This window comes from Sorex fumeus, unplaced genomic scaffold (assembly GCF_029834395.1).
Source record: "Sorex fumeus unplaced genomic scaffold, SorFum_2.1 ptg000032l, whole genome shotgun sequence".
Lineage (NCBI taxonomy): Eukaryota > Metazoa > Chordata > Mammalia > Eulipotyphla > Soricidae > Sorex > Sorex fumeus.
In genome coordinates this window covers 9799896-9812823 of record NW_026606089.1, presented here as the reverse complement: position 1 = coordinate 9812823, position 12928 = coordinate 9799896, and the positions used below count along the sequence as shown (strand labels likewise).

General features: G+C 45.5%; 1 protein-coding gene across 4 annotated transcripts in view; it reads left to right on the top strand.

Annotated features, from left to right (window-relative positions):
• The window catches only part of DEPDC5 (DEP domain containing 5, GATOR1 subcomplex subunit), a 152359-nt gene that overhangs the window by 54090 nt on the left and 85341 nt on the right, over positions 1 to 12928 (top strand). For all 4 annotated transcript variants that reach the window (XM_056116475.1, XM_056116472.1, XM_056116473.1 and 1 more), the window contains exons 20-24: positions 546 to 666; positions 2327 to 2547; positions 6599 to 6802; positions 9878 to 10013; positions 11595 to 11692. In XM_056116475.1, coding sequence (XP_055972450.1) covers positions 546 to 666; positions 2327 to 2547; positions 6599 to 6802; positions 9878 to 10013; positions 11595 to 11692 — 780 coding nt within the window. The remainder of the gene's footprint in view (positions 1 to 545; positions 667 to 2326; positions 2548 to 6598; positions 6803 to 9877; positions 10014 to 11594; positions 11693 to 12928) is intronic.

Sequence of the window (12928 nt, the reverse complement as noted above, 5' to 3'; positions counted from 1 at the left end):
GGCAATACTCAGGGGACCATATGGGATGCTGGGAATCGAACCTGGGTCGTGTGCAAGGCAAACGCCTTACCCACTGTACTATTGCTCTAGCCTCTCTAGATGATTTTTTTTTGACTTCTTGGGTCACACCTGGTCATGCACAGGGATTCCTCCTGGCTCTGCACTCAGGAATTACCCCTGGCGGTGCTCAGGGGACCATATGGGATGCTGGGAATGGAACCCGGGTTGGCCGTGAGCAAGGCAAATGCCCTACCCTCTGTACTATTGCTCCATCTCCTGTAGATGATATTTTTAAAGTAGACGAAACAGAAGAGTGAACCGCTTCCAACACTTTGCCTTTAGTTACTGCTATAGGATTTCTGTGTCACTTTGGCATCTATGTCCTTTAATCTCAACAATCCAATCTAATAAATGTGTTAATGACCTCTTTTTTAATGGGAGATGATAGATGATAATCCTTTGCCTTGCAGGGAAAGACCCTCTGTAAGGATGTGCTTGAAATGTGTTCTGAGGTTCTGCTGACAAATTGCGTTTGTGTTTTTCAGCTCTTGGAACTCCAAAAGAATCGGAGAATGCCCTTCCCATCCAAGTGGACTATGATGCCTATGATGCACAAGTGTTCAGGCTGCCTGGCCCGTCTCGGGCTCAGCGCCTCGCCACCTGCAGGTTTTCTGCCAGATTCATTTTGGGGTGAATCTAAAGCTTCTTAGGAGTACAGGGATATGCCTCAAGTTGTAGAGCACATGCCTTGCTGCGTGAGACTGGGTTCTAGCACCAGCTTTGCATAGCGCACTGAGAACCACTAGGCGTGGCCCCTACACCAATTAAAAAAATTGTTTAGGAACTGAGGACATTGGTGGCAGGAAATATGCGCGGGTGAAGGGACGTGTGTTAGAACACTGTATGACTGAAGCTTAATCAGGAACAATTTGGTAACTGTATATTTCATGGTGAGTCAATAATTTTTTTTCTTTTTGGGTCACACCCCGCGATGCTTAGGAGTTATTCCTGGCTCTGCACTCAGGAATCACTCCTGGCGGTAAGCGGGGGGACCATATAAGATGCTGGGAATCGAACCCGGGTCAGCTGCATGCAAGGCAAACGCTCTACCCATTGTGCTATCACTTCAGCCCCCGGTGATTCAATATATATATATATTTTTTGGCTTTTTGGGTCACACCCGGCGATGCACAGGGGTTACTCCTGGCTTTATACTCAGGAATCATTCCTGGCAGTGCTCAGGGGACCATATGGGATGCAGGGAATCAAACCGGGGTCAGCTGCATGCAAGGCAAACGCCCTACCCGCTGTGCTATCACTCCAGCTCCAATAATTTTTAAAAATTTTTAAATAAAGTAAAAAAATTGTTTAGGAAAATCTGGTATGTGATAGGACTCTTCAGGAACGCAAGCTTGAAGATGTTTCACATTTGGGGCTGGAGAGCTAGCTCATATAGGAGACAGGTTTGTTTCCCTGTCACCATATGGTTCCTTGAGCATTCCCCAAGTCCCCCCCCCCCCACCTCCCCCCCTAAAAAAAACAAGTTGTAGCATTCAAATTGGCCAAACGGAAGTCTTACCTTATGGAACTTGAGAGGTTCTATGTTCATTATCATTCTTCAGCCATTACGATTGCTATGAAGGATTGTTCCCCAAATCAGGAGAGCATTTTTTGCTTTTTCACATTAAGAGAAGCAATTCTTGTATTCTGGGCTTTCCACTGGGCTGATAATAGATAGATCGATCAACTGATGGATGATCTTAAGCATCCAGTGTTTGAGTAAATCTTTGAATAAATCTTTGAGATTTATTCCTAGAGACAGAAGACTTTCCTGTCTTTAATTTTTGGTGCTATGGCGACATAATAGTTTTTTGGTTTGTTTTGTTTTTTGGGGGAGCCACATCTGACAGTTTAAACTCTGTATTGTCTGGCCTGAAGCTTCTATTCTTTTTGTCCTTCTTTCTTTGCTTACAGGGCACCCCTAGCTGCTCAGAGCAAAGTTATTTTCTCCCATTCAGAGATCACACTGGGAATTGGGAGGGTGAGGTTGGGGCCATACTCTACAGTGCTCAACGTCTCAGTGCTCAGGGATCACACATGGCAGTGCTGTGGTGGGGGGGGGGGGCAGGCTATATGGTGTCAGGGATCAAACCGGAGTCGCCCATAGCCAGAGCAAGAGCCTTAACTCCTTTGCCATCTCTCCAGCATCCACACTGGGAAATTTTATCAGAAGTTTCCTAAGAACTCTGGGCAGGTGACAGTTCAGGGCTTTCCTCCAGGTGGGGCAGTGCTTTTCCTTGGTAATCACTTGTCTGCTGTCTGTCAGGTCTGTTCGAGAGCGAGAGAGCCACAGTCGGAAGAGCAGCAGCTTCTGTGACGTCTCCTCCAGCCCTTCCCTGCCCAGCCGTGTGCTGCCCACCGAGGAAGTGAGGAGCCAGGCTTCTGACGACAGTTCCCTGGGCAGGAGCGCCAACATCCTGATGATCCCACACCCGCACCTGCACCAGTATGAAGTCAGCAGCTCCTTGGGCTACACCAGCACCCGAGGTCAGAGAACTGATGCGTGGGCAGAGCTGGGCAGAGTGGGAAAACCCCCTCCTCTGTTCAGGGATGGCAGAGTGGCCAGGTGTGGGGTAATGTCCCAAGTCTCAGTTATTTCCATACCAGGGCAATGAGTACAATTGCCTTAGGTGTGGGTATGAATGTATTATCCTCCTCCATCACTGGCAGTATACTCCTTTCAATATGTTAATGCCAAGCTTTTCTTAGGCCTCGGTTCAAAGATACTCACTTAGTTTCTTACTATATTTGTTTGTGCCTTATTGCTAATCGCCAGGTATGACCCCAAAACGTAAAAATCTTTAAAAACCCAAAATAAGTAGTAGGGTCCAGACAAAATTTCATAATTATAACCATCCCCAAATTATCTGTTGTAAAGACAAAGTGTTGTCTTTTTTGTATGTTTATGCAAATAAGATATTGTTATGAAGGGTTTAAAAAAATTGTAAAGGTGTAGAGAATAGTGAATGTTTCCACTCTTTTGAATCATAAGACATAATTTTTCAGGTTTCTTTATATTTATTCTGCATAGTTCATTTCAGTTCCATGTAGAAGAAAATCTTGATTTCATGTACTTTTTTCCAATTTTTTTTTTTAATTCCTGACTCTGCACTCAGGAATTTCTCCTGGGGGCCTCGAGGACAATAAGAGATGTGAGGATCCAACCAGGTCTCTGTATGCAAGGCAGATACCCTCACCACTGTGCTATTACTCTGTGATCAGTTTTTCTATAAGCTTTGTAACTTCAGTCTTCAGACTTATCTCTGACAAGTCTGCTCTGAAGCATCTGTCACAGACTTTTTCTCCACAGAGTTCTCTGAATAAGTCAGTAGAAAAATTCTACAAATGATAAAAGGCTTTATGTTACTTCTTATATAACCGCTCCTCAATGTAATTGGCAAGGAAGTCTGCTCAGTTCTTGTCACATAAACTTCCTAAAGTACTCAGAATTAGTCAGAAGTATTATAGCTTTTAGAATTTTCAGTTGATTTTAGAACACCCATACTGTTATTCACATATATGTTAAGGTTCTATCGCTAGCGGGTAGGGCGTTTGCCTTGCACGCAGCCAACCCGGATTCAATTCCTCTGTCCCTCTCGGAAAGCCCAGCAAGCTACTGAGAGTATCCCGCCCGCACTGTGGAGCCTGGCAAGCTCCCGGACGTGGTATATTCAATATGCCAAAAACAGTAACAACAAGTCTCACAATGGAGACGTTACTGGTGCCTGCCCGAGCAAATTGATGAACAACGGGAGGACAGTGCTGCAGTGCAGTGTGTGTGTGTGTGTGTGGGGGGGGGGGGGGTTTGGGGCCACACCCAGCAACGGTTAGGGTGCTTCTGGCTTTGCACTCAGGCATCACTCCTGGAGTGCTTGAGAGAACCATATGAGGTGCTGGTAGTAGAACCTGGGTCACCAATATGAAAGGCAAGCACCTTACCCACTGTTCTATCTCTCAAGCCTCCTATTATTGCTTTGTTTTGGTAGTACTCAGGGATCACTCTTAGTTCTGTGCTCAGAGATCTTGCCTGGCTGTGATTAGGAGACCAGGTAAAGTGCTGGGGATCGAACCAGGTCCACAACATGCAAAGAAAGTGTCTTGACCCCTGTACTGTCTTTCTGGCCCAGGAGCAGAAATTTAATTATGTGATTATAGAAAATAACTCATGTCACTTACATGAATTAGACTTAGTATTCAAAAAAATCTTAATCCAAGAAACAGTGACCAAAATACAAAGACAGTCTACAGAATCGGAAAGGATATTCACCGAATATCTGACAAGGGGTTGATATCCAGGATATACAAAATACTGGTTAAACTCCACAAGAAGAAAACATCCAACCCCATCCAAAAATGGGGCAATGAAATGAACAGAAACTTTCTCAAAGAAGAAATCCGAATGGCAAAAAAGCACATGAGAAAATGCTCTACATCATTAATCATCAGGGAGATGCAGATCAAAACCACAATGAGATACCATCTCACACCTCAGAGACTGGCCCACATTCAAAAGAACAAAAGCAACCGATGCTGGCGTGGATGTGGCGAGAAAGGGACACTCCTTCACTGTTGGTGGGAATGTCGACTGGTTCAGCCCTTCTGGAAAACAGTATGGACGATTCTCAAAAAATTAGAAATTGAGCTCCCATTTGACCCAGCAATACCACTCCTGGGAATATATCCCAGAGAGGCAAAAATGTATAGTCGAAGTGACATCTGCACTTATTTGTTCATTGCAGCACTCTTTACAATAGCCAGAAACTGGAAGAAACCTGAATGCCCAAGAACAGATGACTGGTTAAAGAAACTTTGGTAATCTACACAATGGAGTACTATGTAGCTGTTAGAAAAGATGAAGTCATGAAATTTACATACAAGTGGTACAATATGGAAAGTATCATGCGAAGCGAAATGAGTCAGAAAGAGAGGGATAGACATAGAAAGATTGCATTCATCTGGGGGATATAAAGTAACAAAGTATGAGATTAATACCCAAGAATAGCTGAGATCAGCACCAGGAGGATTACTCCATAACTTAGAGGCCAGCCGTGTATCCTAGAGGAAAGGGCAGCTCAGATAGAGAAGGGAGCACCAAATAAAGGATGTTTGGAGGATCCTCCCAGGAGGGGAGATGCATGTCGAAGGTAGACTATGGACTGAACATGTTTGCCACTCAATGCCTCTTTTGCAGACCACAACACCCAAAAGGAGAGAGAGAACACAGGGGATTGCCCTGCCACAGAGACAGTGGGGGGATGGGGGGATGGGGGTGGGGGGATATTATCCATGGTGGTGGAAAATGGGCACTGGTGGAGGGATGGGTATCTGATCATTGTATAATCGAAACCCAAGCACAAAAAATTGTAAATCTACAACTGTAAAAAAAAAAAAAGGGAAAAAATAAATAAAAAAAAATTATAATGCCAAAAAAAAAAAATCTTAATCCATTTGAAAATTTTCTAAGTTGCTTTTCCACACTAGAAAATTTCTAAGTTTGCGTGACAGTTGATGTTCATAGAAGGATCTGTAACAAAAGCTAAATTAAACTGATTGTTCATTTTTAAAATGAACAATTTTGTTATTTTTATAAATAACAATTTTTTTTGTTATTCTAAAAACCAGATCTCTGAGGAGATAACACTGCTTTTATTATGATTCGTCATTGTTGTTTGGGGGCCATACCCAGTTATTCTTGGGGTTTGTTCCTGGCTGTGCTTGGCGGTCCATATGTGTGCTATACTGTCTCTCCAGCCCCACAAAGCAAGATCCTTACCCCCTGTCTGGTTTCTTCACATTTTGGGTATTTTTTTTTTGTTTTGAGAACACAATAACAGTCTGACTTACTCATGTACCAGATGATCACTGAGGCAATGGGAAGGGTTTCTGATTCGGGGCCTTTGGCCTCCTTCCACCCTGGATGACAAAAGAATCAGTATTGGTTTCCAAAATTGCCAAAGGCAGGGAAAAGAAAATGGAGATCGTGGGTAGAGTTACTTATGGTCCAAGTTTTCAGTTGGAGTATATGTTCTTTTGGCTTGAATTAAGTTATTTGGTCCTAGTATCAAGGGACTGAAAGTATATTATGTTAGTGTTGTGTACCAAAAACAGAAAGTCACCTGAGTTTTGGGAACATCAATTTTCTCTGTCAGTGTCTGCCATTCTCGTATCAAAATATCTCTCTTTATCATTCCTCCCACAAACAGAAGATGTCCACCCCTTCCTTAAGAGAAGGCTGCCAAGTCCCATCATTCACTTGCACCCAGCTCAAAATCCAGATTCTTTAGTGGATGTGTGATTCCTCTCCACTTGAGTTGGGTCTGGACCCAATAATTTAGGATCTAGAACCTACCATCTTCCAAGTATACTTGTGTAAACCCAGTATTTCATTTCCTCATGACTTGGGGATTTTACTCATCTTCTTTAGCTCCTTATCTGTTGTCCAAGGTTCTTTGGCCCTTGGTGAGTGGTCCAGACTAGTTCTTATTTTATTGTGGTTCTGTGCTCTTTTTTTGTGCTTCAAACCTGCGACATCTGGTAGACGTCCTGGAGAACATGGTGGAACCACCACAGCGAGACTCTAGTGCGCCAGGAAGGTTCCACGTAGGCAGCGCAGAATCCATGCTGCATGTTCGACCTGGGGGATACACTCCGCAACGGGCCCTGATTAACCCCTTTGCCCCCTCACGCATGCCGATGAAGCTCACGTCCAACCGAAGGCGCTGGATGCACACGTTTCCTGTGGGTAAGTAGGTCATGGGAAAAAGGGAAGTTGGTTCTAGACTGGGAGCACCTGGTCTTGAACCTCAGCCCTGCCCCTCCATGTTATTATGCTAAATGTCGTATTTTCTCCTCATTTCCAGTGCCCACCCTTAACAGGGTCCTGCTTTGCCTGGGATTCTTTTCTTTTTTTTTAATTTTTATTAGTGAAACGCCATAAGGTACAGTTGTAGACTTACAAATTTTTGTGATTGGGTTTCAGTTATACAATGATCGAGTACCCATCCCTCCACCAGTGCCCATTCTCCACCACCACTGAACCCAGTATCCCTCCCACCCCCCACCCCCCCATTCCACCCTGCCTCTGTGGCAGGGCATTCCCCTTTGTTCTCTCTCTCCTTTTGGATGCTGTCATTTGCAAATTACCTGGGATTCTTGCAAGGACCTTTGTGGACTCAGTGGAATTGGACTTTGCTTGTAACTGTAGCTCAATATCCACTTCAGGGCAAAGGGGCTGATCTTTGCTCCCTGGTTCGTTTTCTAAGATTAGTGTCTTTCATTCTCATTTATTCCTTTCTCTCCTCGCTGTCTTTGGTATTTAATTTACTGATTTGGATATACAGAATTGGGGGAACTTCTTTCTCAGGAGTCTCTGAAGAAAAAGTGGTTTTCACAGGACTGGTATGGTTCCCTGAGTCCTTCCAGGAGTAAGCCCTGAGCCCCACCGGGTGTCGCGCACCAAATCATAAACAAAAACAAAGTTTGTTTTCCAAATTGATATTTATATGTTTGGTTTTGGCCCATACCTGGTGGTGCATGGGGTTCCCTCCTTTCCTGACTCTGGGCTCAGGGATTACTCCTGGGGGGGTGGGGGCGCCCAGGCAACCACAGCCAATGCTGGAAATCGAACCCTGGTTGATTGCTTAGAAGGCAAGCGCCTTACTGTACCATCTCTCTGGCCCCTGATACTTTTAATTTTTTTCTTTTCTCTTTGTTTTTGGTGGAGGGAGGGTACCCAGGGGCAATTTCTGGCTCTGTGGTTCGGAGTGTTCATTGGCAGTGCTCAGGGCACTATATGGAGGTTTGAACAACTGTCAACAACATGTAAAGTAAGCAGTATACCTCCTATACAATCTCTCCAGTTCACCTTTTTTCTTGTCGTGGCACATTTTTTTCCCCTGAGCCATGCCTTGCAGTGCTGAGGCTATTCCCAGTGTGGTGTTCAGGAGCTGCCTCTGGGGTTGCTTGGGAATTGAAACCAGGGTTTATTTTGTTTTATTTTGTTTTGTGTTGGGGGCCAGTGGTGCTCAGGGCTCACTCATGGCTCTGCACTGAGGGATCACTCCTGGACAGCTCGGGGAACAATACGGGATCGAACCCGATCAGCCATGTGCAAGGCAAATGCCATACCTGCTGTGCTGTTGCTCCTGCCCCCGAACTCAGGCTTTCTGCTTGCAGAGTATGTGCTCCAAACTTTTGAGCCATCTCTCTGGTCCATCGCTCATATTTTTCATCTGTGTCCTGTTCAAAAGAAGATAATAATAGAGTTTTATAAAGCAGTGACTGAAATTAAAATTTAGCTTAATGGATTCTTACAGGGCTGGGAAGGAACAAAGACATTAAACTTCTGTGTTTTTTTTTTTCATGGAAGTCATCCTGCTATATGCCTGGAAATGCCCATTTTCTTTTGTACTTGCTTTATATGAAGTTAAATAAGTGAGAAATGAATTTGGTTCTTTGGTCTATAATTTCAGAGTCATTTCTGCCCCTTTCTCTCTGCCATTATGAATCACATGACTTGTTTCTCGCTGGTGCACCTTTCTCTCCGTTGTGAGCTGGTCCCTCTGGCTCCCCTCAAATTCTCTTACAAGAACCATTGTTATTTCTTCCCTGACCTTTAGTTCGTGCTTCTTGTCTTTCCTCCTCCCACCCATCACACACTCACTGCTAAAACAGACTCCATCCTGTCTCATTCTGCCTTCCCTGCCTTCTGCAAGCTAAAACCCTCTATCCCATCCTCCAAACATTTTTCTCTCTTTCCCTGTCCCATGGTCTCCTGAGCCTGTTCACACATATTTCTTTCACACGGCTGCCCTCTCTTTCTATTCCTGCTAAACTTGTTTAACACTCAGTTCTAAAATACCTCTTGTTTATGGAAGTATTTCAAAGTAGATTTGTCTAATTCTGATTCAGCCCCTACTCTGGGTCTCTCTGTTTCTGTTTTTTTTTTTGTTTTGTTTTGTTTTTTGCTTTTTGGGTCATACCCAGCAATGCACAGGGGTTACTCCTGGCTCAGGAAATACCCCTGGCGGTGCCTGGGGGACCGTATGGTATGTGAGGAATCGAACCCGGGTCGGCCGCGTGCAAGGCAAACGCCCTACCCACTGTGCTATCACTCCAGCCCCTGGGTCTCTCTGTTTCTGAACACTCAGTAGTTACTGTCTTTTGGTTTTTGTTGGTTGGTTTTGATTTTTGGGCCACATATGGCAGTGCTCAGGGCTTACTCCTGCTCCTGGCTCTGCGCTCAGGGATCTCTCCTGCTGGGGCTCAGGGGATCATATCAGGTGTTGGGGATCAGACCCAGGTTGGCCGCGTGCAAGATGAGTGTCCTACCCACTGTACTGTCATTTCGGCCCCTGTTCCCAATAACAGGGAACAGGGGATAGGCCATCTGGGGTTCCCTTCACACACACACACACACACACACACACACACACACACACACACACACACACACACACTGTATTTACCTTCTCAATTCATTTCAGTCCTCTGTGAATGGGTCCTTCCTCCTGTGTTTCTGCGTTTTCCTTTTTATGCCATCTCAGTTGTCATGTATGAGACAGAAGCGCCTAAAATCTTTTTTAGTTTGAATAAGAGAATGAACCCGAGGCCCCGCAGGAGGCTGTGCCCTGCTGGGGAGAGGAGGGGTCCGCTCCCGGAGCCACAGCAATGCGGATAGTATTCCTCAGTGGGGTACTCTACTTCCCGCCTCTCCCACACCCATGTCCCAGCTGCAGCAAAGAAGGGAGCTGGATATTAAGTTCACGGCACTAGCTCTGAGGTGGGAATGATGCTCGGTGGATTTTTGTCTCCCCAGGACCATCGGGAGAGGCCATCCAGATCCATCACCAGACCCGACAGAATATGGCAGAGCTGCAGGGCAGCGGGCAGCGGGACCTAACTCATTCCTCTGCAGAGCTGCTGGAGTTAGCGTATCATGAAGCTGCTGGAAGGTGAGGATGTTTCCAGTGCTCTGGGGGTGGGGGGGCCTCTTGAGCACACACTCTGGCATCCAGGACAATGCACACAACAGGCTATTGATAAACTATCATGTTCTCACACGTGAAGGGACAGCACAAGAACGGGGCCTTCTTTGTTCATCCCTTACCAGTCCAACTGCAGAGCTTGAGCCTGATGTTTTGGCCTGAGATGTTACTTAGCTTTAGACTTTATTCTTTTAGCATTTTGTAAACCCTCAAGGATGAATTTCTTCTAAATATTTATCAAAGTTGAAAATGAATTCTAAGACAGGTAGTTTATGCTACCTGTTTTGGGGATTAGGCCTATGTTTTATTGTTATTTTAGTCATCAAATAATAGAAATCAGGAACTGTTTTATTATTAGCACCATGCTCTAACCAACTGAGCTAACTGACCACTCAGGACTCTGTTTTAGAAGAAGTTAATTTATTTTACTATAATTTGAATGGGGGATTGGGCTTACTCTCAGGGGCTATTCCCAGCTCTGTGCTCAGGACTGACCCTGCAGGTGCTCCAGGAACTGTATGTGGTGGCAGGGATTTGAACTACATCCCATGCCAGGCAAATGTCTTCCCTCTTGTATCATCTCTCTGGCCCCTAGAAACAATATGTCTTGTTTTTGGGCCATACTCATTACTCCTGGCTCTGCACTCAGGAATTACTCCTAGCTGTGCTTGGGAGATCATCTGGTATGCTGGGAATTGAACCCGGGTTGAGTGTGCAAGACACATGCCCGACCCGCTGTACTATTGCTTCGGCCCCAGAAGCAATTTTTTTAACTGGAGCTCTGATTGTGTTACAGGGTATGTGAGAGAATCAACTGTAGGAAGCAAGTCCTGGCTTACACCTGGACTGTCTTCTTATGAGGCTTTGGGACTCTCCTTGGAAAAAGCAGTCAGATACTTTTTGGGAAAATAATCTTCGACCACTTTTTCAGTCATCTTGATATTCCTGGGCTGGATGAGAGACCCAGGCAGGCTTCGGTGCTCTTTACCAGATTAACTTGGTTTGTCTATTCAAGCACCCCACATCTTCCTGGCTGTGTTAGCAGGGAGAAAGGAAGGGGTGGTGGCGGGATGGGAGGTGGGGGGCGGGCAGCCGATCGGGGCAGTGGGAAGGTAGCTGGGGTACCAGGGAAGGAGTCAGAGGAGGCCAGAGCTGGCACTCAGACCAAGCACCGCAGCCTTGGAACCTGTGATATGGGTCCCCGTGTTGCCAGCCTGTGTGCTGAATATTCAAAAATGGCTGGTGTTTTTACCTGGGGTGTGTGTGTGTGTGTGTGTGTGTGTGTGTGTGTGTGTGTGTGTGTGTGTGTGTGTGTGACACCTGGCTACTCCCTTCTCTGTTCAGGGGCTCAGGGGACCTGTCCATGCAGTGCTGGGAGTTGAACCTGGGCACCCCACCACATACCCCCATGCAAAACTTGTGCTCAGTCTTTTGGGTTCTCTCACCGGCCTCAGGACTGTTTTTGATGAGCCCCCTGGACTCCAGGGTAGGCAGGATAAAAGGCTATGATCTGCATTAAGCCAAGTGACGGGGCTCTGTTCTCTGCAGGCACAGCACTTCCCGCCAGCCTGGTGACGGCATGTCCTTCTTGAACTTCAGTGGCACGGAAGAGCTCTCCGTCGGCCTGCTTAGCAACAATGGTGCAGGTAACCCACCCGGCCGCTCAGAGCTGAGTCAGGCTGCTCCGAGCAGGCTCACATCAAGCAGCGACATGAGGAATGGCAAAAGCAGGGCCACGTCTATTTCGGGAGCATTTCAGCTACAATTTTGGGTGACCTATTTAGAAGCAGTGCTGTATAATGCATGGAATTATAAATGGACTGCACATTACGTTTTTAGCCCAGAACACGCTGGTCAAGCCACATTTATCACCCATCTGTCAGTGAGTCGTGATGGAGCACTGCTGTTGAGGGCAGCACCAGGGACAGCAGCAAGGGTCTCTGCATAGAAGAGCTTTCAGCTTTATGGGGTGGCAGGGGGGTGGTGGGGGGTCAAGCCCACCCTCCCTAAAAATCATCCGAAGGATTTAGAGAGGAAAGACATGATCTGGCAGTGTGATCAGGAGAGAGAAGCATGGAACAGTTGCTTGGGGTTGTGGGCATACACCTCACACCTGAAGGGTTGAGTTTGACTAGGAGAAGAATTTGAATGTGAGAGCAGTTTAAGTGGGTGGTATGGGGGAGGAGAGAGTATGAACTTCTATTAATGTACATTTTGTGTCTTCTGAATCTTGTCCCATCATCCCATAGATAATTGTCATTAGATATATTTTATGGATAAAGCAACCTAATGCCCAAAGATATTTGTTCAATAGAGGCATTAAATGAATCTCTCAAATTAGTGGCCAGTTATCCTAATACAAGACTGCTGCTTCTCATGTGAACCTGTCAGGTTTAGGGGAACATGGTTGTGGCTGAGAGGGGACAGATTTTGGGAAGCCTTTAAGAATAGATATTGTATGGGACCGGAGCGATAGTACAGCAGATAGGGTGTTTGCCTTGTATACGACTGACCCAGATTCAGTTCCCTGACGTCTCATATGGTCCCCAAGCACCACCAGGAGTAATTCTTGAGTGCAGAGCTAGGAGTAACTCCTGAGCATTGCCAGGTGTGACCCAAAAATCAAATTTAAAAAAAATTTAAAAACATGGATACTGTACAAAATGAGTGTGAGAGACAGAAAAATTGAAAAACAAAAATGTGGCGCATCTTCATGTCTTTGTTATGAACAAGTTAATTTGCTTTCTGAAACTTTTCTGAAACTTAAGTCTGTAGCAAAGTATAAAATAATGAGATTTCCCTTCATTTATTGGTATATTCATCAGCAGTACTTCTAGAGGTCTATGGCTAAGACTTAGAAACTGGGTTAGTAATAAGAGAGA